This window comes from Rhynchophorus ferrugineus, unplaced genomic scaffold, assembly GCF_030347505.1.
Source record: "Rhynchophorus ferrugineus isolate W39M unplaced genomic scaffold, kcgeb_rfMv2 rfM1, whole genome shotgun sequence".
NCBI classification, from domain to species: domain Eukaryota; kingdom Metazoa; phylum Arthropoda; class Insecta; order Coleoptera; family Curculionidae; genus Rhynchophorus; species Rhynchophorus ferrugineus.
The window spans coordinates 31,123,245-31,150,044 of NW_027472580.1; the positions used below are offsets into that span (position 1 = coordinate 31,123,245).

The 26,800-nt window shown below is 31.3% G+C and overlaps 2 protein-coding genes across 2 annotated transcripts; both read left to right on the forward strand.

The window, feature by feature from the left end:
• The first annotated feature begins 885 nt into the window (after positions 1-885).
• On the forward strand, positions 886-9,043 carry LOC143206680 (circadian clock-controlled protein daywake). Its single transcript, XM_076419337.1, has 6 exons — positions 886-1,046; positions 3,330-3,419; positions 3,479-3,614; positions 8,385-8,518; positions 8,594-8,746; positions 8,804-9,043. Exons 1-6 carry the CDS (start codon positions 968-970, stop codon positions 8,953-8,955), a joined length of 744 nt encoding a protein of 247 aa, XP_076275452.1. The 5' UTR covers positions 886-967; the 3' UTR covers positions 8,956-9,043.
• A 7,769-nt stretch (positions 9,044-16,812) lies between these two features.
• On the forward strand, positions 16,813-24,893 carry LOC143206681 (protein takeout). The gene is made up of 5 exons (XM_076419338.1): positions 16,813-16,933; positions 18,830-19,058; positions 21,972-22,105; positions 24,188-24,340; positions 24,414-24,893. Exons 1-5 carry the CDS (start codon positions 16,858-16,860, stop codon positions 24,563-24,565), a joined length of 744 nt encoding a protein of 247 aa, XP_076275453.1. The 5' UTR covers positions 16,813-16,857; the 3' UTR covers positions 24,566-24,893.
• The last annotated feature ends 1,907 nt before the right edge of the window (positions 24,894-26,800 follow it).

Below are 26,800 nucleotides of genomic sequence, written 5' to 3' on the forward strand. Positions count from 1 at the left end.
TGCACTCTTTTGAATAAAAAAAGGATTTTGAAAATTGGCCCACAATTGGTGGGGAAATCGGCGTAATAATAAGATATATTTAAAAAATATATGCAGCCGAACATAAAACCTCCTCATTATTCGCACTCGGTTAAGAGATTTAATCTAAAAGTTTTTTATAAATACATAATTTTGCCGGCGTGGTGGCGCAGTGGTAAAGGCGATGGGACGGTCCCCCTACTGTTGCGATAGCCGCGGATTCGAATCCTGCTGGGGTATGGTCATAAAATTATGTTTGTAATTGTTTAATATTGTGAATGTTCTGAGCAATAGTGTAAAATCCGACAAAGAAAATAATCCCAGTCACGCCAGTAACCAGGCTGGGTAAGGCCGGATGTCTTCTGGGATGATTTCTAAAGTAGGTCAGTAGCCGCCGATAGGCTTAATGTTGGGGACCGTGGTTCGGAGCCCACGTTAAACTTTAGGCCCAGTCCAGATAAACCCATAGTTGGTAAAAGGACACTTTAAAATATATATATAAAAAAGGGAAATACATAATATTTTTAATATATAAATTATTGTAATAATGTATAAATTATTATCTAGAAAGCAATTTTTACCCTCGTATACACAGGAATATACAGAAAATAATAAGGTAAAAATAAAAACAAATAAAGCAATACAAACCAATAAGAATGCATAACAATGAAAGATAAAAGATATTATCGCTGAAGCACAATCAAATAAACGGCATCACGTCTGAAAAAAAGCATCAATATTAAAACTGATTGGTTCAAATGGACCCATTAATAACGGAAACTGGTTTTCAACAAACGTTTTATGTACTTCTGCCGACGCGTTGATTTTCGATATGAAAAGGAAATAAAATTTTTCTCGCCGGCGACAAGGTTATATTTCTGATTATAAATGTCCGCGTGAAGCGGTCACTATTCGCCAGTTAAGTGCAGCGGAACAATCATTGTCCATCATGCGGTCGATCTATGGATTGCTTCTTGTCGTTTGTCTGTTGGGGATCAACGGGGAAAAATCGAAATCGAAATCTTTACGTAAGTATCGCTCGTATCATCCTCCTGGTTCATACTTTTATTATGTTTTTGTTTTATACTTTTAGTATCAATTTATTCTTAATTAATATTATTGTCGACTGTTATAATATATATTATAAAAATGTTTGTTATAAATTTTAAATGAAATTAAAACTTTAAATATTAAAGAATATATAACATGTAAATAATATTTAGTACTAAACATTTTTAAGAATGTTAAAACATTTTTTTCAATTATACAGATCCTCTTTTATTAATAATGAAATAAAATTTAAGTTATATTTAATATTTAAATAAATTATAATATTTATATAAATTTATGTATATATTTAAATAAATATTTGTTTAGAAAGATAAATGTTTATCCACTTTGTTCACTAATGACATCTATAATTTTAAAAAAATCAATTTAAACTTCCAATTTACCAATTTTGAATTAAGATCAAATATTTATACTTATATTATTATAACTAAAAACAAATACAAATTTATCATTAGATATTCTTGTATAGAAAATAGATTATTTACAGTTACATAATAAATAATACACAAATTAATGGTAGAAAAGACAATCTCAAATATCAACAAAACAAATGACGTATTTAACGCGTGATACATATTTTTTCTTCATACATTTCCAGTCGGATATATTAAATATAATAATATTTGATATTATCGATTTTATGATTTAGCCATTAATTCAGAGCAAGAGACGGAAATTTGTTTAATTAATTAATTGCGAAATATTTTCTAGAATAATAAAAATAACAACTCATAAAAATTATATTTTATGTCCTTTTGATTTATCTTACTATTATTTTGATGGGCAGTCCATAAAATCGGGTACAATGTATTCAATTGGCATGTCAAAGTGTCTGTCTAAACTTAAAAAAAAAACAATTTTGAATTAAGACGAATCATTTATATTTATTTAATTATAATTATAGACAAATACAAATATATCATCAGGTGTTCTTGCAAAGAAAAGGGTTTAATTACTATTGCATAATAAATAATATAGAAGTAAACATATTAAAATATAATTAATATATCATTAAAATAATTATATCTGAATTCAGTAAATACGACTATTTCAATTTTCTATTCTTGATACTTTAATTAATATGCATTCGGTGTATAATTTTTATATTTTAGTATATAGCTGTGATAACTGAAGTCAGAAGTTTCGATGAGAAGGAATCAGATTAAAAGAAAATTTTCGTTCTTGATAGTCCTCGCCCATTATTTTGTATTGTTGGATCAAATTTGCTTATTCACAAATAAAATTTAATTAAATTTAAGACATGGCAATTGTTGAGCATGGTGTATACATAAAAGATTCTTTTATTAATGTTACCTATTAAAAGAGCCAAAACAAAACAGATAAAAAACATAACTTAACTAGCAACATTTAACATCAAGCATTGTATTTTGTACTAATTATCCATAATAACGATACATTTATTTCGTAATTGCAACAAATTAACTTCATCGAGCTACCATTGACACTTCCACTTAGAAACAGTATGACATTTTACTTAAGTCCTGTTTTAAACTCTAACTGTTAATGTTAATTAATTAAAAGAGATGACAATATAATTGTATTATTTCGTTTTACTCGCCCGTCGTACAATATAACTCGTAAAAATTAGTATATCGATTCTAAAAATAGTCTAGTTCATACCAGATATATATGCAAACTAACTGCTAATTAATATTTTATTAATATATTTGACATTTGACAAAGTTCAGATTAAAATTCAAATTCAAATAAAAACAAGTTTCAAACAAAAACAAACTTATATTTAATCTGTAAAAAAATATCACAATATATAAAGGATTGTTAGTTTCGTCCAGTAATATAAAAATTTCTAAACATATTATATATTTATTAATTTTTTAAATATTCTAAAGTCTCCTATTTACCAGCAAGGGTTTATCTCGACTGGACCTACATTTCTGGGTCCTACTAGTGGGCTCCGAACCACGGTCTTCGGCATTAAGCCCACCGACGGATCAGTGCAAATCCTAGAAGACATCCGGTCTTACGCAGCATGGTTACTGCCGTGACTGGGATTATTTGAGTTATTCCTTGTCAGTTTTTCAATCAGATTACAATCACAAGCACAAAGTACATCCATGCCCCAGCAGGATTCGAACAGGAACCCGCGACTATAATAACAGTAGGAAGACCGTCCTGCTTCCTTGACCACTGCGCTCCCGAAGCTAGCAAATAAATTTTATTGCTAAATTATTTACAATAAATTTTGTTTTCTTTTACAGCCAGCTACATTAAAGCTTGTAGCAGATCAGCTGACTTGTCTGCTTGTGCTTTAAAACACGGCACGGAAAGTATCCAACATATTTTAAAAGGTAGTTTACCATAAGTTTAAAATTATATTAATTAAATACAAATAATTGTATGTTTTCAGGTGACAGTAACTTTAAAAGCCCCTCATTAACGCCTTGGTTCTTGGAAAGGGTTGAAGCGAAAACCGGTGGTTTGGAGCTAACTTTAACCAATGCTAGTGTACACGGTTTGGAGAAAACCGTCTTAAAAAATATCAAGTACGTTTATTTCTTTACAGCAATAGTAGTAAAATTGATTGCATGATTAAAATACTAGTTTCAAAATTCAACATTAATCCTTATTAAATTAAGACATATGAACTTAATCTTTGATTCTCTCTTGATTCTCCTCTTAATTTTTAAATAACTATAATTTTTTTATCTATGGAAATAGATTTCAGATCGTGATCGTCACTCATTACTATTAGTTTCAAATAATATCGATATTATATCTAGTCGTAGTAATTCCTCCCTTTTAGGCGAAAATAGCAAAATGTGCTATTCTGTATATAATTTATCTTGATAATAAAACATATCCCGACTGCCTACGATAACACCAATCTTCTCGAAGGTAATTTAACCCCAGTGAAGACATAGACGCTCGCTTTCAAAATATTAATACCAGATCCATTTTTATGGCCTCATCAGCTTAACAAGTGTAGTTCAATTCACGCGATGTACTCACTTTATCTGATTATGTGTATGCTATCTACCTATAATGCAATCTTTTCACCAGATTAACTTGTTTTTTTGAAGTCTATATGTCTTAAAACTTCTGCTTTAATACGATTATATACAATACAATCCTCTCCATTGACCTACATTAGAAATTGTTGTTGATTAAATCCTAAAAATTCATAATGTTAAGATCCAAACCATCTGCACCTTTGAGCCTGTGAATCATACTCTCATAACTCTTTTCCTAGAGGAATTTCGAGAAGAAAGACTCAACACAATACTCTTAGATTCTTTTACAATACTTCAGGATCACTGACATAGTTATCAGAATCTCGTAGTCCTACAAAATCCTGTTTTCAATTTTGATAGTAACGATTCGACATACTATTTGTTGTTAGTTCCTCGATTTCTTTACATTATTACAAAAATTTAATTTTTCCCGAAATACTAATTACTCATTAAAAAATTCCCTCTCTGCAAAAACACTCATATATATCAAGGCAGGCTAATATTTCAACTGATATTCCGGATTAATGTGATTATAATTTCACGTACACTATTAATACACAATTTTCCTTATCCACTTTTAAAGTAATTATAGCTGCAATTGAAACTGACAGACAAATTAAAATAAATACAGATATTTGATACTCCTTTGTTATCTCCAAACTTGACGAAAAAGCGATATTAAACGCATTAAACGATTTCACAGTCGCACATCATATAATCCCGAGCGAACAATTCGGTTTCCATGCTAAACATTCATCAAGCTGCCCGCGTCGCAGCAATTATCCACCAGGCAATGATAAAAGCTCGAAAAACAGGAGCCATATTCTTAAATGTCTCCAAAGATTTTGACCAAGTATGGCACCACGGTCTAATATTTAAAGCTAAACAACTAGGTCTACCGAATGACCTAATATCCCTGATAGATTCATACTTAGATGGTAGGTTTTTTCAGGTGAGGATCGGTGACACAGTCTCCTCTCGTAAATTAATCTACGCAGGAGTCCCGCAAGACGCTCCATTAGCCCCAGCCCTATTCAACCTTTATATCGCTGATTTCCCGCTCTACAAACTTTCCCACACAGCATTTTATGCAGATGATACCACTTTCTTCACAACCGGATACTGTCCTGACGCAATATGCAATAGACTCCAAGTATAACTGAACCAAGCAATAGCGTGGTACAAATTCTGGCGGCTTCAGATTAACCCGAGCAAAACTCAGGCTATTCTGTTCCACCACAAGAAGGAGTTTCGCACCTATCGCCTTCAAATCGATAAAGTCCCTATCCCTTGGCTCCAGAAAGTCTCACCTTTCGATCTCCAGTTCGACCGCAGATTCCAATGATCTGCCCAAATACAGCACGCCCTTTAAAAAGGAAATGGCGTGTACAGTCTATTATTTCCTCTACTCTGCAGGAAAAGCAAATTCCTAATCCCACAGAAAGCGACTCTGTATAAAATGATAGTCCGTTCAATCTGCCTCCATGGAGCACAGGTGTGGTACAGGTATCTCTCGGAGAGACAACTCGAACGACTCCAAGTGTTTCAATCCAAAAAAGTCCGTGCGTTACTCGGAGCCCCATGGTTTATGAGGAACGTCAATACACATCTCGAATCAGGCATCCCGTTTGTGAAAAATTTCATAAACATGCTCAGTGTGTGATTCTCCATAGGAATCTTAGAACACGATAAGACCTTAATAAAATCCCTAGCCGTCCACAAATCCCGGTAGCAAACAAACTACGACAGTCCCAGTCGTAACCCAGGGTCTCTGTCGCCCGCAAAACAATCATATCCTGAACCTGAGGCGACATCAGCCGAAGACCATATGGTTCTAGCTGGTCATTCCAGTAAACGAAAAAAAAACTCCTTTGTTATCCTAATCTAGAGACATATTTAGTTCTATGGTGACGTGCTTGTCAAGTTCGATGAAAAAATATAATTAATTTTTACAAAATATTTGTCGATATCTAAAATGTGCACAAAACATTTATAAAAATTAAATATATTTTTGTTTTATTATAAATAAACAATGTTATAAACATTGGCGAAGTCTAAAGGTTAAGGTTTGTATATTTGTTACGAGTCTAAATCATTAAAATATGTAAATGAAATAGGGTCTAATTAGCAAAAATAATAGATAAAAACAGTTTGAATATATCAAAAATAACTTTAGATCAACTAAAACGGAATTCAACGACATATAATATTAGGTGAAAAAGTATTTTAATGTATGGAAAAATATTTCCGAATATTATGACATCCTAATTTATAAAAAAAATTATTTTATTTTGTTGTGCAGAAATTCAAAAAATCAATATTGATAAAGAACTGATCAATGCTAAAAATCCAAAACAAATTTGTTTTATACATTTCTCCCTGACCCGTGTGCAAAGATACACTGGTCAAAGATCTAAGCAAAGAGTAGTTAGGGGAGACAAAATCAAAAAAATACGGTGGTTGATTATACTTTTGCAATCCCTTCAACTCAGTTAAGGGTTTAATCAGTACTTGATGAATAATCCCTCCTAAAGATTCTGCGATTTTTACCGCATATTAGCATTATACGTAGTCCACTTTTCATCACACGGGTTAATTTCTTAAAATCTCGTTGTAGATTGACGCTCTTTTTGTACAATATTCATTGCTCTTTTGTTATAATTGCAGAAACATGTAAGAATTATGAAGAGCAAAAATATCCTGGGCTGGTAATAGTTACATCAAACCCCAATTTGTCGAATCTCCCCCGAGAATACCAAAACAAACATCATAAATGACTAAAGTAAGCCTCATTATGGAGGTACTTTATTCATAGCTTAATATTATATTACGATGAGGGAAAAGGTAGCAAAACAGTTTGGGATATGCTTTAGGTTAACCTTCGGATTGCTGGTTCCTTTTTTCCGTTGATTTAAACGTTCCTGACAATTTTAAACGCTCTTTAACTTCAGAGATTCTTCAGAGTCTAAATCCTCAGATTTAGGACTCTTAGTGTAACCTGACAGTGGTTGTCGAGAGATGCAAAATGCCCCAGAGTCACTATAATGTTAGAATATATTCAAATAATAAAAAATTATAGACATATATGTATAACAGGTCAAGAGAAAAGTTCCCGGCCTACCATAGTAAAACAAATATTTTTGCCAATTTTTTTTTTAATCAACATAATTCCCTTAAAGGATGATACGCTGATTATAGCGACCCTCAAAATCGGCCTCAGTTTCGGCGATCACCTCTTCATTCGACAAAAATTTCTTTCCAGCGAGCATTCTTTTGATATCTGAGAACAGGAAATAGTCGCTGGGAGCCAGATCTTTAGAATACGGAGGATGAGGAAGCAATTCGAAGCCCAATTCATGGATTTTTGCTATCGTTTTCGCTGACTTGTGACACAATGCATTGTTTTGGTGAAACAGCACTTGCTTTTTTTTTTAATGTGGCAGTTTTTCAGCCATTTCGTCAATTCAAACGGTCGAATAACCCTATGTAATAGTCGCCGTTGATGGTCCTTTCTTTTTCAAGGTAATCAATGAAAATTATTCCATGCGCATTCCAAAATACAGATGCCATAAACTTGCCAGCCGACTGTTGCGTTTTCCCACGCCTTGGAGCGGGTTCATTGTGTGCAGTCCACTCGGATGACTATTGACTTGACTTGACTATGACGGAGTGAAATGATCGAGCCATGTTTTATCAATTGCCACATATGCCACATTCAAACACTGCTCCGAATCATCAACTCGTCGTTGTGACTGGTCAAAAGTGAGCTCGCGCGGTACCCACTTTGCACAGAGCTGTCTCTTAGTTGATATCTTTAGAGTGTCATTCAAAATCATTTTGTGGATTTTTTAAATGTTTTCTTCGATAACAAACCCTTTTGGGCCACTGCGTTCACCATCTAAAGCAAATTTCAAAAAGCAATATTTTACCAACAGGCGAAATTCTTTTTTATCCATTTTTTCACAATAATAATAGTTGCTTCACTCAAAATGCTATAATTCACAAACTGATGATCCGGCAGCTATCAAATTTATATACGCATCTTTTGAGGATTAGGGCTTACTAAAAAACATTTGGATTTAATTCTAGTAGCGCCATCTGTGTGTCAAGCTGTGGACTTTTCAATTGACCTATTCCATGTTATGGGACGTGTAGGGTTTAAATCAAGTATCCCTGAAAAATATGGTGACTTGATGAATCAACCGTCTAAAATAAAACATTGATTATAGAATTATGCATTATAGCACAATACTAATAATTATTTAATACATAACAATCAATTGTTACTATGTATCTTTGCAGAATTGATGTAGATAAAAAGCATGTTGACTTGGAAGTCTTCATGAAGACATTAAGAGTAGATTCTCTATATAAAGTTAACGGACAGATTTTGGTGCTACCAATTAAAGGGGAAGGACCGTCAGAATTTATTTTTAGTAAGTTGGGGTGACAAAAATTAAACAAAAAATTAAATTAACCTGTCTATTAAATTTTATTCATTATTTTCCCAGATGACTGTACATTCGATTACTCATTCGATTATGAATTAACTCAGAAGAAAGATGGAAAAACCTACATGGCAAATATAAAACCTAAAACATCTTTTAAAATAGAAAACGGTCACTTTCAAATAGATAATTTGTTTGATGGAAACAAAGCTTTAGGTAAGATAATCGCGACTATATTTTCCCCCAGCTGATACACTTTCTTTTGTTTTCTAGGTGACAATATTAACAAGGTTTTGAATGAAAATTCCCAGGAAGCCATAGGCGAACTAGGACAAATCATTTCAGATGTAGTTAATCTGGCCGCAACTACGATAATTAAATCCTATTTGCTATCTATACCGTTCGATGAAATCATTCTTCCATAAAGCGTATTAAAGCCAAATATACTTTGTAACGCGTTTGCCTACTTCTGTTGTAAAATTTATTTTTTTGAAATAATAATATTAAAAAGAGTTCTAATCTTTTTTATTTCAAACCCCTGAAAACAGTCTATGTTCAACAGTCTCATGATACATAATATGATTGATATTTAATAATATTAAATCAAATATATTACAATGCAAATATTATTGAAGGACTTAAACTACAGCTACAATAGTTTATAGATTAGGGTTGTTTTATTATATTTACATTGATTTCTTTCCACCTCACCTATGATGTATAGCTCTAGCTGCATTTTTTTATATAACAGTATCTTTGGAGCCCTAATCAATTTTATATCCAAGCAATATATTTTTTTTATTGAAAAGCATAATTACCTTTTTACGTTTAGTTACTGTTTTCTTTGTCAAGTCATTTTGATATGAGCATATTTTTTCTTTATCGTCTTCTGTTACTATCTAAGTACATTTTCTTGCAAAATTACTTGCTCTAATACATTTACAATATCACCTGTAAGAATGGATATTCACATTCTCTCCTCATACAAATAGTCATGTATACTCTGAACGAATACACAAATCTTACAGTCACTGTTGTTAATATCTATCAAATCTTCTTGTATGTTTGTGTTGTAGGCAAAGCTTATTTCTACAAGCCCAAATAATTATTTTTTGTATAGATCTCTTGGTATGGAGAGATACATGATAGGGAGAAAGGCGTACTAATCTGTACATATATTTTTATACCATCTGATCTACTGTATATCCTCTTTTCCTGACTTGTTTTTAAACAAAAATATAGTTCACAAAACACACATTTAATTAATAATTACCGAGTAACAATTTTGAAATATACCTCCCTCAAAAGCAGCATATCCCTGAGCTTTCTGAAAATACTTCCAAGATTAACAGTTTCCTCTGAAATAATTGTAAAAAATTACGATTATATCGAGAGAACAACATTGAAAAAAATTGCTCAGTTTTTTACATAGAGTTCGTATATTATTTTCCAAATAGAGTCAACATTAAGGAGATCTTGAATCGTCACCCGCTTCGCATGTAGATACTTTTTTTTTCGAATCTAACATTATAATTTCCTTCACTTTTTGAGAGTGACTTTAGTCACGGTGTTTACATTAATATTCAATACTGCCGCAACACACTAAACATATTTCCAATAAGACCGCAGCAAATTAATATTTAGTAGTATCAACACTTACATTCTAACTAGTGTTGGGAAGTATCGACTGAAATCGACTATCGACTGTTTAGTAATTGACTTTTTACTATCGACTGTTTCAGTGGCTATTTTTGATTCGACTGATTTTATTACTTTTTACCAGTGACTGTTTCAGTCGCTCTTTTCGGTCTGACTGATTTTGTTACTATTTACTATCGACTATTTCAATGGTGTACTTTTAGTTACTATTTTTGGTTCTATTAGTTTTATTCGACTGATTTTTAAATTTCTGACTCTGTCGTCCCAGCCGTAACCTTGACAAAAATGTACCCAATTTATGCTTACATAGATTTATATGTAATATGTATAGTTTTAATATATTTTTGGTAGTTTACTTTTAAATAATAATATGTTGTATATTAATATAGCAGCATTTTGGAACGATATTTTTCGATATTGTTAATGTAATAGGGTGGTAAAAATATTAAAATTGTGAATGATAACTAGTAAAATACTTTTGACCGTTTTTATGGCAATAATAAATAATATTTCGATTACTCTATCGATTTTTATTAAAAAATATTTCGGTTCAATAATAAATAAAGCATTTACTTTATTTAAAAAGCTCTAGTAGTTATTGTGGGATCATTTTTAATTATGTCATGAATTAGTTTTTTTTCTATGATTAGGTATATGTTTAATTTTAATTTAGTATTTATGGTTATTGTACATCTTTAGTTTTTAGGTTTTGTTTAATTTCTATTGCATTGTCTATTTTTATTATAGTACATTATTTGAAAATCGCAATTAACATATTAAAATACGATAAAACATTTTTGTGGTATTATTCCATTCCATAGAAAAATTCGTTATAACAGTAATTCTACTTCATTTAAAATGAAATTATTAATAGCATGTAAATAGTATTCTCCGTCTCGCTTATTCTTTGGAAATTATAAGCACATACAAAATTAACTGGTTCAAGCAATTATCTCCGTTCTTTCCTCTCTCACAATTTATACAGGAAAGGGTTCGCACATTTTCGTTTGACATCACGAATTGAACAAAACAGTCGAACCGTCCATTTGTCTGAAAATAGTAATTACTATTTTGATGAAATGAAAAAGGAATTAAATGAAATAAATAGTAATTACTATTTTCAGTCGCTAGTTTTTTGACTATCGAATGTTTCGACTGTTTTGCGACTATCGACTGTTTTCGGTCGATAAAATATAATTGCTTGAAGTGTTTCTAATTTCTAATCCGTTGGCCAATATATGAGTTTATCTCTCGAAATAGTTCCACAGCCTATATATAATTATATGCCTAACTTTTTTTTAGCCTTTTTTTTTGCTTAGTATAATTTTTTCGCTTTACTTTTATATACTTTTGCATTGCGTGATAATTATTGACCACTTGATAGGGACAATTTCTACAATGCAGCCAAATATTTGCATTATTCCGAAGATTTTCCCATATTTCAGTATGTAATAAATAAATAATTAACAGTCACTAGGACAAGGTTACTCCTAAAGTAAAGGACGTAATGCATAGTTTTAACGATTATATAATAATTATACCAATATCTAATAAGTCTTATAATAAATAGTTTAATTAATTTTTATATTACGCACTTTTATACAAATGTATTAATAAATAGCCTAAAATCACAGAGTGGATTCCGAAAGAAGAAAAAAGAAGCATGCAGAGCCATATATTTAGTCTAAGACAAATAGTAGAAAACATGGAATGATTTAAACAAAATATAAAGTGAATGTTATGGTGATGGAGGAGTTAGTAAAAGTAAAAAGTAAGGGAAGAAGAAGGAAATTAAGGCCAGAATTAGAAAAGCTATTAAATTATACTTCACCATAAATAATAGATTTATTAATTAAAAAATATATTAAAAGAAACAAAATATAGTCCTTTCAATAAAACAGCCGTTAAACATCATAGATGATGTCTAATATATTGTCAATTGTAGTTTGTAAAAATGTTGCAATTCTATTAAAATTTCTTTTACATTTTATTTTAGTTAAAAAGTGATTGGTGTGGTACTGGTGAGCCATTTTGCTTAATATTATTGTGTGTATGTATGTATTATTGCAAAATATTTCAAAACATTAATAATAGTAATTAGAGTTCATAAACTGGCAAACGCCGTAAACCAAAAGATCATGTTGATGCGGTAACTCTACCACATGCTGGCATAATTTGCTTACATAAATATTGATGACATGTATATTTGACCTCTTTCATTGGCCAGACCATATATATAAATGAAATATTTTAGAAGAGTGAGAAAGGTAGCAAATATGGACAATAAGAGAAACACGAAAATAATAAAAGACCACAACATAAAAAAACTAGAAGAGTTTAGTATTGTGGGACAACTTATATTGAAGAGACAAGACAAGTTAAGAAAATCTGAGAAGTGAGCATGGAAGAAGAAAGCCTAGACGATAACCAAGGCAAACTTGGGAGGAAGGTATCAGGAAGATAATAGAGAAAACAGGAAAACCTTTGACTGAATCAAGAAAAGTATCTACACAACTTTGGATTGTATATTCTATGGAAGTACTTTCCACAGAAGAACTAGTTACTATGAAAAATCAGTTGTAAGTGCAGTGGCAGAATTCTAGACATCTCTGATAATTGATGCATTCATAATATTATATATATATATATATATATATATATATATATATATATAATAACTTCAAAAATATGATTAGCACTACACTGAGAGGTATATTCTTTACTTGTAAATGCTAACATCCCAATATTAAATCAGACGCAAAAATAATGACTTTAAAGAAAACACTAATTAACAGGCTATTAATTTTTATGTTGATACTAATTATAATCACATAAACAGCCGATAATTACAAAATTAATATAAAATAATTAAAATATTTTAATCACTTTAACCATAAAACTTATTTGTTTTTTTGCAATGCTTCCTTGATTGAATATATCCAGATGTAGCTATAAAATAAAATTAGAAACGCTAATAATAATAAAGTAGGTATAGTTGCGGTTTTAGACCAGTAATTCAACCTTTTACGATTCCAGAAGAGATCTTATATAATTAATACAAAAAATATCAATTTTATGGTCCTTATGGTTTTACGGGATAATTAATCTTATCTCGGCAGTTAAAGTATAATAATTATATTTTATTAATATTATCAGAGAATTCTCTAAATTGTCAAATTACCACAGAACTACTAAAACTCTATCTGGGATTGGGTAGATATTATTAATAACAAATTATATGCTATATTAAGAACGACTTACTCAATCGATCAGAAATAACTAAAAAATGTCTTCAATTAAAACAATATATCCAGAAAATACCTTCCATAATATATCAGAACGTTTACTATATGAAATTACTTAGAATATATTGGCCAGAGGATGGCCGGCTATGCGGTGGCTTGGCAGTATAAACTGTAATTGGCAACAATTACATGGCTAGATAACGTCACGTACCTAGGTCTCCACTTCGACCGACGATTCATTTGGCATTCCCAAATCCAGAAAGCAATCCAGAAAGATTCGGGGATAGTAAACCTGCTATCTCCTCTGATCTGTCCTTCTAGCGGATTTTTGATCTCGATCAAATGCTTATTTTACAAGATGTTAATCCGGTCCGTACTTCTCTACGGTTCTAATGTATTAGTTTGTTACACCCATTCAAGTGAAACAGCTTCAACTTTTCAAAAACAAGCTCCTCAGGGGAATCTTATACACTCCATGGTTTGCCATAAATAATCAAATTCACAGAGAAACAGGCACTCCAGAAATTAATCACTTCATATCTAATTCCTTTCACAAACAAAAATTCAGCTCAAGTTCTTCTGAAAACGCGATGGTTCTCGAGCTGGTTGACGTGCTGGGAGCTTAGCACCGCGTCACCGCTGAACTCCCTTTTCTCCAGGATATAACAGCCTCATCTGTAGCTGCAATTATAACTTTTACCCCCATACGACAGTACCCCGTGGTGTGTTAACTCAAGATCGCGAATCAACACTTAGTTTCACTAGCTGCTTTTTCTCCGAGTTCTCGTGCTCATAACGGCTGCTCGGTTGGCAGGTGCCATATCCCCAAATTTAATGCTGTAGCAGTAGTGACCCGCAGGGGTCAGCTGTGACGCGTCTTCGGTTTAGAATATTGGTAAGCCCAGAGGGAGTCAAACATAACCCGGTCGAACTTGTTGCTCCAGGGCAAGTGTCCGTTATCGGCTAGGTGTCATGCTGTCAAAAAACTGTAATAGGCACCGTAAGTAGGCATCGACTGGAGAATCAATTGTAAAAAATTAAAGGGCACAACACGTAAAAACAATTTAGTAATATTGGGTACTTGCGTATTCTCGTAATTCAGTTTCGTACAATTTATATTAATTAAAATATATTCCATCTTTTTGGCAACATGGCGATGCCCTGTGGAAAAAACCACGTTGGTTTGCAAGCGATTCCATCGAAATACTTCAAAACTGTGTAGCAGCCAAGCCAGGCTGCATCCATCTGAACAAGTGGTAATCAGCAGGCGCTCTATCTGGTGAGTACGCTGAGTGCATCTGAGTTTCCCATTCGAGTAGCAACAACACATACTTTTTCAACGTGTAGCCGGGCAACATCATGCAAAAAGATGACTTAGCGTCTGTTATATTAATCTTTTATGCAACAATATCCCGTAATTTTGTTCAATTGGCATCGGTAAATATCCTCGGTAACAGTTTTATTCCGCCTTAGTAGTACATAACACATTATATCTTGCTGATCCCATGGTATACACAACAAGAATTTATTTAGGAATATTTATGGCCCCGCTTCGGTGTCGATGTAGATTGCTCTCTTGGACTAACCCATAATTTTCCATACTTAGAATTGTCTTAATAGTCATTCTCATGTTATAAAATAAATGAATGGTCAATCTATTCATAAAATAACTTCTTTTTGCAGCTGAATACATATAATGAATTAATAGCTTTTGAACTTATGTATATATAAAGGTATATTCTTAGATGTAGCACAATCCTCTTTCAATGACGGCCTTGTACATAAGCTACAGAATATGTTATAGAAACAACGCACTGAACTATTAAAATCTTACATTACAGAACGTATGAATCAAACAAGAGGAAGCCTACCCTATAATCAAGAAAGTTAAAGAAGGTGCACCACAAGTAAAAATTGGAGTCAATTATTCACCTAATCTACACATGTGATATACCACAAGTAGAAAATAGTACGATGGCTACATTTGATAATAATACCGCGATTCCTGCTGTCGGAGATAATAGTGAAAAATCCCCGCGAAAATTACAGCAGGCAAGTGACAATATAAATAACTGGACCCAAATCTGGAAAATAAAAATTAACGAAAATAAATCTGTGCATGTGCAATTCACATATAACCAGACCACACAAACACCAATAACAATAAATTATAATTCCATTCAGCGATATCGTTAAGTATCTCAGAATGAATCTTCATATAATATTTCGTACATGTAAAAAAGAAAAGGATAGGAAAAAACTGGAATTAAAATATAAGAAAATGTATTAGTTAATTGGAAGAAAATCACAATTAACAGTACACAATAAATTGCATTATGGGGATATTTCGCGAAAATTAATATAAATACAAGTTTTCCAGAACAAAGTCCTGAGAAGTATTGTAGGTGCACTGAGATATTACATGTATGGCTACAATGTATGGCCAGGCAAATTCGATGAGCTACGTTTACTTATCTAAATAAATTAACTACAAATTCACATGAACCCGAGATCCCTTACATGATAAGTATGATCTGACTGCTGTCTTGTCTATGCAATCAATGAAGAAAGTCGAGACACTAACGCCCCTATTGCTGTGGAATTTGCAGATAAAGAATAAACGTAGAAAAATAAAGTGGAGGTAACCTTATGAAATTCGAAGAAACCCGAAAATTGAATTGATATGTTAACCAAGAGCTCAATTTAGAAAGAAAAGAAAACTACAGAGTTTTTTAAGGAACCTCTAGAAGCTAAAATTATTATTATTATATTATTATAAAATATTCTTAAATATTCTCTTATATAAAAATGTATTCAAGGATCTAAGAATGGATGCATTTGAGATACAAAACACACAGTAATGATACTAAAAACTTCTTGGTCGATTTCGCTTTTGATAGCGCTATATTCGCTGATGCTGATGCTGACATCCCTTACAATATAGTTCATATTGCTAAAAATACATCAAAAAATATAAATTATTTTAAGTTTTTATAAAAAAGTACACCTGATATTGTAAACATCAAGATGAGTTCAAGTACTTCTTGAGAAATGTATTCTCTATCATTAGGCACGATACTAAATATGTGAACTTATTAAAAATCTATAATAAAATACGTATTCACAACATACTCACATCACGTTATTATTAATGGCTCACTGTGAGTTTTAGTTATCGATAATTTAATTTTGAATTGACATTTTCCGTATATAAACTTGTTAAAAAACAACTTATTAGCAATTAGATGCTATTTAAATGCGAATGTCCACAATTTCCTACGATTTTCTTTTTTTTACATTGGTTAACTGATTTTTTTCTAACAGGTAAACATATAAATAGGAAATGATATTTGATTAACGAAATATTTAGTCATTACTTATTATTTTATCGTTGTAAAACACCGCGGTATTAAAAACAGAAATATGAATAAATATCCTGTAGTTTCAGTTTTCTTAGTATGTGCATCATTTTTACAACAAAGAGCTAATGCAGATATACGTAAGTGTCGTCGATATAATATTTAAATTTTAAAAATATTTAAAAAAAATACTCTTTACTATCTTCATATAATATTTTTGTCCCATTAAATATTAAACTACAGGTAGATCAGTTTATGATAATAATATTCAAAATTATTTATTTGGCAAGGTTGTAAAGATTCATATTATATTTATTTTCAGCATTTATTCTATTTCTTCGTAAAATTTAATTTTGCTCCTAATTTTTTATCTCTTATTATTAACCGAATTTAAAACCAAGAAAAATACTAGGTTTATAGTTGTACCAGCAACAAAGATTATGATCTATTTAAAAGATATGACGGAAGACATCCCATATTTCTGTCGGATTCTATAGAATCTGAAATAAAAATACAAACATAAATTTAAAAATGTCATTCTAATTCAGACCTACATTAGTTATAACAACAGGCCGTATAGTATTCAGTTTTATCAAATTTTGTTATGAAAGTCTTTCAAAATCTGATAACACAGCATAATACTCATTTGTAGAATTAGTAGGGGATTCTAATATTAAGTGCTTAATATTACTTTGTACCAAACATAGCCCCTTCTAATTACAAGTTGTTAAAGAATAGTTGGCCAGCACTGGGTTTCGAAATTCTGAAAAAATGCGAAAATGGATTGATGTTTGGATCTCTGCTATACCAAAATCGTTCTTTCAACACGTGTTACTAAGAAATGGGAAAAGGTTGTAGAAAATAACGGAAAATATTTTGATTAAGATATATTACACCAATTGTTCTCCATAAATGGTGCTCCATTTTTAAAGCAAAGAAATGATCAGAATATATACAAACGCCTAATGGATAAATTTGCGTGTTAAATATATATAATTTATATATCAATGCTCAGAATGGAAAATACATTATATAGTAGATTAAAGTTCCTTTAATTTTCTTGGATAATGTGTTTTACACTATATTTTTAATAAAATGCAGTAAATAATTATATTCACTTCATGCTTCTGTCAGTGTAAAGATAATTAAACTCTTAAACGATTGATTCGACGGTAGTCGACGTGGATTCGAGAATAGTCCAGGAATAACGATAAGGATCCAAGAATTTTTAAAATATTTGTGATAACTGACGCATATCTATCAGAATGACATTTTCATGGTAACCGCCGCAATAATGGTTATTGCTATATGTGGAATAAATTAAATGTAATAATGTATTATTTGTAATATCAAATGTAAAATGTATTGTCTTCAACAAATCAAGCTATTCATCTAAATCTAATAATCTCATCTAAATTGTCTTTTCACGTAAAATTCGTAAATTTAATGTTTGCTTCCAAAGAACATCATTAGGAAATGAACTAAAATCAACAAGGGAAATCATTAGGAAATGAAGAAAAATACTAAGTTTATAGTTGTATGAAAAAAAATTATCTATAGTTGCAAAAATTAATCTATTATTTAATATAACCTTCAGCATTTAGCTTCAATATAAATGTTGGCGAATAAGATCGATGTTAAAACAATTTATACATTAATTTACTGATTCACTGATTTTTAGTAATGATTTTTTTCTGAAATGCACCCATTTTCTTCAAAAGATTACCATTAGAAATATACATTTACTATTTTACAAACAAAATTCTTTGTGAATCAATGAACTTAAGTTAGCACTTTGTTAATTTATTTTTTAATATGGGCTCACCTCGCACCCAAAGAACTATTCACCACCGGATCACACCATTCCTGATCCTCCAGTTCTGATTTAAACTCATAGAAGTAGACCCAAGAGCATCCATAATGATGAAATGATGCATGAAATCCTTTTAAATGTTTAAGGGTATATGAATTACAGAATTATTCTGAAATTTGTTATGCAACAGAAAATCATATAATTAATTATTTAATATTTTAAGCTTCTTATCTGAAAGTCTGCAAAAGAGGTCCAGATTTTACTAAATGCGCAATAGCCAACGGAAATGCTGCCTTGCCAGAGATACTCAAAGGAAACAAGAAATTCAATATACCAAATATGTTACCACTGACTTTTCCAGTGATCAATGCTCAAGCTGGTTCTAGTTTAAAGATAAAATTTATGGATCTGAAGGTTATCGGATTAGAGACTGTGAAATTGGTGGATATTTCGTAAGTCAATGTTACATTGAACTACTTCATAATAAATGTATTAACTTTTTTAATAGATGCAAGTAACTTTTTTTAATATTCACAAAATGATGGCAGTTCAAATGTGTTTAATACCTGGAAAAATAAAATATAATCATCTATTATTTAACATATAATATCATATAACATAAAATCTTCATTCCCATTCATTCAAATATGTTTCCTTCGACCTCATTTCTGATCAAGGAAGCCTGTATAAACAAGCTATAAAATCTAAAGTCGCGGTAGAAAAGTTCCGAGCTTAACAAAGAAAACGCCTTTTTTTCAAAATTGGCTTTATTCATCAACGTAATGTCTATCTAAAGCCATACAATTATTCCAGTGCCGCTCTAACATTTCAATATCACGGTCAGATGACGATCGTTTTGTCACATTGTCACATATCAGTGCATCAAATTTCCGATTTGTTACGTTTAATCATGGCCAGACACTGCTCAGTCATCAATATGTTCTTGTTTTTGGCCAACAGTGAACAAACGCGGACAGAGTTTTCTTATAGTCAAATGATCATACAATATAAAACCAAACATACATACATAAAACAAACTCCTGTTTTCCAAATCGCTTTCTATGGTCTTAATCTGAGCTGTTCGGTGTGTCTTACACTATTTCATGTCCAAACCATTATATGTTCCTCAATTATGCACTAAATGTTATATCATAAACCAGTGACTACATTTCTGTTATGATTTTAGAAAAAAAAGTGTAGAATTTGTGAACCGCGTTCAAGTCTCAGAGCCATAGAGAGAGATTGATAAAATAAGTATTCGAAAAACGTGAATTTGAGTTTTAATATATTATTTCCTCTCTTCCAAACAAACAATCCTAGAGAATCAAGAGCGATTCAACTTATTACTTTAACCACTTTCTTCTGTTGTATTACTGATCCCAAACACCTTAAATCCTGAATTTCCTCTAACTCACTTTACAATAGCAGGCGATCCGTAAATTGCCAATGCACTGATGTTTTCTTCATAAATTCTCAAGCAATTTCGCACTGCAATGCAAACTATATCATATAGAATAGTAGAAAACTCAACATCTATATCAGCGAATATAGCGCTATCGTCAGCGAACATCAGATCAAGGAGTTTGTGATATAATATTGTAAACCAAATCTGTTTTTAGAAACTTTTGGCATAATTGTTTTCACGACTGCATTGAAAAGCAGTTGAGAGGCGAATATGAAATCCTAAGATACTTGAAGATTTTTGTCCTTCTCATGATCAGGAAATGAAGTTTCTGAAATGCCAAATACTAACGGATTTGCTACACTACTTGATGGGCCATTATTGTAGAGCTGCATGCAGAACACCATTCATCGTTCTAAAAGATTCTATTCTATAACAGCTGGTGAAGATACTTTAGTGACACACTAATCAGTGCTTTCGGATATTTACTTTTTGTTGTATCAATACCTGCATCGTTTATGTGTCTAAGTGCCTAGAATTTATTGGTCGTTTCGATTTCAAATCCGTGATGTTTTAGATTCTGTTAGTCGCGGTTGGTTTTATTTGATTTTTTACACTTGGCTCTCTGAAATCTTAATTGCACTATTGCATGGAACAATAGTCAGATCTACCATCAGTTCCTCACATGATCCTTATATCGTTGAGCGTCGAACGAACCCAGAGTAAATCAAAACAATCCAATGCCGCTGTTTTATTATGGTGTTAATCACCGTAAAGCGATTAAATGAGGCAAATGACAACAAACGTAAACTATTGTCATTCATTTTTCCATAGCCAACTTCCTAACCTCTTAAAAGCTTTTTCCAGTTTCTTCTGGGTGAATCTGTACTTGCATTGAAATCTGCAGCCGGAACATATGGATTAGGAAAGAAAACTAGTGTCTTAAACTAATAATAAATACTTCATAAACGGATATGTGTATTATACGGTGGCTGATAAAAGTAGCACAAATTGGTGCGCTTGCTTGTATAAGGAGATTAGTCAAAATTTGTCGTTGCATGTTATGTTATTTGCTACTAGTCTGTAGGTCCGATCATGTTAACGAGAATTTCTGTTCTGGATTTGTTTTAGATTAAAGCCTATTGCGATTTTGTATACACAAAATGTGTCTTTCTTCTTTAGCAGATTTTTGGAAATTGGGAAAATGGAAAAATTTTAGAGAGTAATAGAGCAATTGTTTATTGTCACAAATAAAACATTTCTGCTGAATAGTTACCTGAAAAATTAGATAAATTATATTATTAAAATACAATAGCTGGAGCTTATTTGCAAAGTTTATACAGTATGTGTAGTGTAACATAACGTGTAATAAATGTATTTATAATGTAAATATGAGAGAATGTCGAGAATGTTTAAATATTTTAGAATGTTTTCAATAACCCAAAGCACAACGCAAAATCCTATAAGCACTGATTGTCACCAGTCAGCACAGCACGGCTTTGTGTTAATTGTAGTTAAATGGTATATTTGAGAATGTTTGAATGGTATATAAAAGTACCGGAAGACATAAACCTATAAAATATATTTTAGATGTAGAACTGAAAAAAAATTTATTAGGCTTACTTGATAAGAATGATATCAGCGCAAAACTTCTTTAAGATAAAGGAAAAAAAAAAAGATGTGGAAAGAAGAAAAGTTTAAAAAAGGGCATACTCAGAAAAATTAGTAGTTTATTAATGTGCAAAATTGGTTTTGGAAAATTTAAATGATGATGGAAAGGATTATACTTTTCTGAAATCTAATCGTCAATATATGCAGTATATTTATATATTATTTTTATTAGTTCTTTGTAACACACCAACATACACCAAATTGATAATATTAGCACTCATGTAGCTTAACATATATACAGTATTATATATAAGAAACAAAATGTTTTTTAATATTAATATGTCGGTTTCAGAGTGGATTTTGACAAACACTCGATATATCTAATTGTTCATGCTGATAAGATTACCCTAGATGGATCATATGAAGTGGATGGAAAAATAATGGTACTGGCTGTTCAAGGCAAAGGAACGTGTAAAATTGATATTGGTAGGTAATAACTGCCAAAATCTATCGAATGAAAGTAGACAATAGCCCCAAAACCAATTAATCGAATGAAAATAGTAGTTACGATTTCATTTGAATGCAGTTTACAGCTTCGAATGATTTTTGTTCAGTCTATTTCTTTCTAAACGTACCATTTTAGAAATTGTTTATTTTTTATCATTTTATTATCTGATCAATTTTTTCATATATTAAAACCAACCCCTAACACCCAATAAAAATTACCCAGTATATATGATAAATAGCGTTGGGAACTATTGACTGAAAAGAGTCGAAACAGTCGATAGTCAAAAAAATAGTAATTAACTGACAATAGTAATTACCATTTTCAGTCAAATGCACGGTTCGACTATTTTTTTCCATTGGTGATGTCAGACGAAGATGTAGGAATTCTTGTCTGTATAAATTGTGGGATAGGAAAGGACGGAGATAAATGCTTTGAACAGTTAATTTTAAATGTTCTCCAATGGTGGTATAAGCGAGACAGAGATGTATAAATATTCATTCACGTGCCAACGTAAAAAAAAGGGAAAAAATATTACTAATATCTGTTAACATGTAATAAATAATATAATTTTAAAGGAAGTAGGATTACTTTTATACTGAATGTTCTGTGGAGTTGTGAAAAGGAATGGAATAATAACGACACAAATGTTTTATCTTATTTTAATATACATATTATTATTATATTGTTATAATAGTACAATACAACTTAAACAAAACCTAAAAACTAAAGATGTTCAATAACCATAACTACTAAATAAAATGTAAACGTATACCTTTATACAATCATTGAAAAGTCTAATCTAGGATGAACCTAAAAATGATCGTACAATAACTACCAGACCCTTTTTAAATAAAAGTTTTATTTTATTTTGAACGGAAATATTTTTTAAATTACTGTTCAGGAATATTATCACATTCAACTTTTCTCCCGTGAGGCGATTTCTTCGTTAATTATTTTCCCAGATTTTGAAAAAACTCGTTCCGAGGGGACAGATGTTATGGGTATAGAGGAATAGTTTACGTGTAACTATTCCTCGTATAATATAATTCATGTAGTGTTATTTTATGTGCTTGCCAAAAATCCTTTGGGTTTTCTAAACGCCCATTAAATGGCATTTCCAAATACTGCTTAATCTGTAAAGCTGCTGCAGTACTTGAAGTAATTACTTATTCCATTCTAGCCATTTTTTTATCAAAATATCGCCAGATGTCATTCTTGGTCAGTAGTTGTGTTTTGAATTTCGAGTTGTGCAACTATATTTGTATTTTTTTGAAGTTAGAATGGAAGATACCTAATTTGTGATAACTTATTGTATCACCTCACCATTATTTGTCTACCAAATTAATACCAAATCCTGCTTTTTTAAATCTAGAATTAAAAATTCTTCAAATCTTTTGGAATAGATGCAATTGCTGAAACTTTTGGGACTTCATTTTAGTTTTCAAGATTTTAGGAAAAAAGTTTTGACAAACAAAAAGATTGAACAAAAATCGTGAAAGTTTATCAAGAAAGCATTACCTACTATACCACCGCAAAGTATTGTCTATTATGCCAGTCAAAAGTATGTTACTATTTATCATTTACAATTTTATTTTTTTGCCCTCGAAAACTAACGTTCCAAAATGCAGCTATTTTAATTTACAATATATAGTTACACAAGAAAACTACAAAAAAAACATATAACCACATATATTACATATAAATCTATATATGCATATAATTCTGCGCATACTTTCAAGGTCGCGGCTAGGACGACACAGCCACATTGTTAAAAATCAATCGAATGAACTAGTAGAAACGAAAATAGTAATTAAAAGTAAACGACTGAAACAGTCGATAGTAAATAGTAATAAAATCAGTCGGACTGAAAATAATGACTGAAAACAGTCGACTGAAAACAATCACTAGTAAAAACAGTCGAACCAAAAATAGCGACTGAAACAGTCGATAGTAAAAACTAGTCATTTACTAAACAGTCGATAGTCGATTTCAGTCAATTGTTCCCAACACTAATAATTAATGAAACCATTTATAACATAAACAAATATTTTTATTTTTAGAAAATGGCACTTTTAGATATTCTTTTACATATAGAATTGAAGAAATAGACGGCGTCGAATATGGACGTATGGATCCTAATGATAAGCTCGAATTCAATATAGAAAAGGCTCACTTCAATTTTGACAACCTGTTCAATGGAAATAAAGAAATGGGTAAAATAACTCATCAATCATTTGATGGTTGATTTGATTGTATGGTAATCATTTGATTATTGTAACATTTCAGGTGATAATGTAAACAAGTTTTTAAATGAAAATTCACAGGATATTATCAGAGAACTTACGGATACTATAGACAAAACCATATCGTCTATTGCTAGACAAGTGGGAGGAGGAGTAGTAGAGAATATACCCTATAAAGAATTATTTATTGAATAACACAAACACTTGAAATTCTCTTGGCAATTGTTAGGTTCAACTTGTTTTTTACTCTTATTATTGTTTACAGAATAACATTAATACCGTTATTATAATATAATTGCCTTATAAATAATATACCTGTATTTTTTGATGTTTTATTAAAACGATAAAAATAAATATTTTAGATAGGAAATTTGCCATGGTATACAAATTCGTAGTAGCCAAGAATTTATTAACTTTTAAGATCATCGATCAGTAAGATCGATTTAATTCTGGAACTTCAAACAATATCCAGAGAAAAAATTAATTATATTAAATTGTAACAATAAAATGTTGACAATTTCAATAGGCTTTATATTTATATAAAATAGGTTGCAATTATTTTCCATACATTTTACACACTCATCTAACCGAAAACGTATAAAATAAAGGGCAACAAATAATTACCAAAATGTTTAATCATTTTAAGGTCTCTCTTTTGGGTTAGTTATATACAGTACCTATTATCTATCGTTTTTCTTATTTACGTAACTTTCTAAATGAAAATGCTGCTAATATTGTTTCGTTTTCAATAATTTTTCGCCGTAATTTTTTCTTCAAAACATAATAACTTTCCTCTTGAGCCTGCACTAATTAAATTTATATGCAATTAAATAAAGTATATACTAAATAAAGTAAATTTCATGTATATTAATTGAATGCAGAATCCGTCCCATTTAATTTTTTATTCAATTGTTTTGTAAATTAATACTTTCCCACCGTCCCGCATTAAGTGTTGGAACAAAATTTAAATTTGCAAATTAAACTTTCTCTGTTGGGACCCTATATTAACCTTCGATCAACAATGTAAAAGTAATAATAACTTTCCATTATGTTGACTCTTAGAAACAAAGAAAAAGTTTCCAAAGCAAACGAGAAACGTCTACACTCGATATTTTGAATTTTTCTACGAAGTTAAATGGTCATGCGGTACCATAGAGCAACCAAATGTTTCATGGTTTACCAATGAAGAGTGCTATTCAGCATGTTTTATTAAGGCTTGAATTGAGCTAATTTAATTTCAGTATAGCTCTACCAGCTTATGATCTATTTAAAAGAAATACGGAAGACACCCCATATTACCATCGGATTCTATGGAGTCATAATTTTTTTTTATTACTCTTCGTGATTCCACAAATACTATATTAATTTATTAGTCTTATTCTAAAGCTTATTCTAAAGTTTACATATGTCCAGTAATCAGATCAGGTGGTGCTAAACGTTTTAGTCTACGCACTTCAATATCACGTGACATATTTAGCTGATTAACGAGTACATTGGGATGTACTGACACTCTTTCAAAGTACTTCATACAAACACGTTGAATTACACTCGTTATAGGTTCTAGAGGAATATCGCGTTGTATTACTTTATTTGAAATATAGTACGAAGCATCAACAATTGCACGCAACACCTTATTTTGGAACCGTTGAATGATGGATACGGATATGGAGCGGTACCCCATACTTGGATTCCATATGACCAAATGGGCTTGAGTATAGACTCATACAGCAACACCTTGTTATCTAATGATTACTTGGATTTGCGCCCGATGAGCCAATATATTTGATACAATTTAAGTCCAAGTTGTTTACGTTTAGAGGGTATGTGCTTCTTCCAAGTTAGGCGTCGATCTAAGTGCATACCAAGATATTTAACATGCTCTACTTGGGGGAGTTGATGATGATTGATATTCTCTGGTGGACATGTTCTTCTACGCAGGGTAAACGTTACATGCGTGGATTTTGTTTCATTAGCTTTAATGCGCCATGTCTTCAACCATAATTGAATTTGCTCCAGGTGGGTTTGTAGATTTGTTGATGCTGTGACTGGATCTTCATGGGATGCTAAGATTGCTGTGTCGTCTGCGTATGTTGCCACAGTAGTTATTTTTGAGGTGGGCAGATCGACTGTATACAGAAGATACATTAATGAACCCAGTACACTACCTTGCGGAACTCCTGAATATATGGGGTTTAATTCGGTATGCTCATCGCCTTGATTTACAATAAAATATCTACCAGTGATATACGACTTTAGTAACTGATAGTCTGGATGAGGGAGAAGTTTCTTTAGTTTAACCTGCAAGCTCGTATGCCATACTTTGTCAAAAGCCTGAGATATGTCTAGAAAAGCGGCCGAACAATATCTTTTGGCATTTAGGTCAATGTTTATTTTGTTCACAAGTCTATGCACTTGTTCTATAGTCCCATG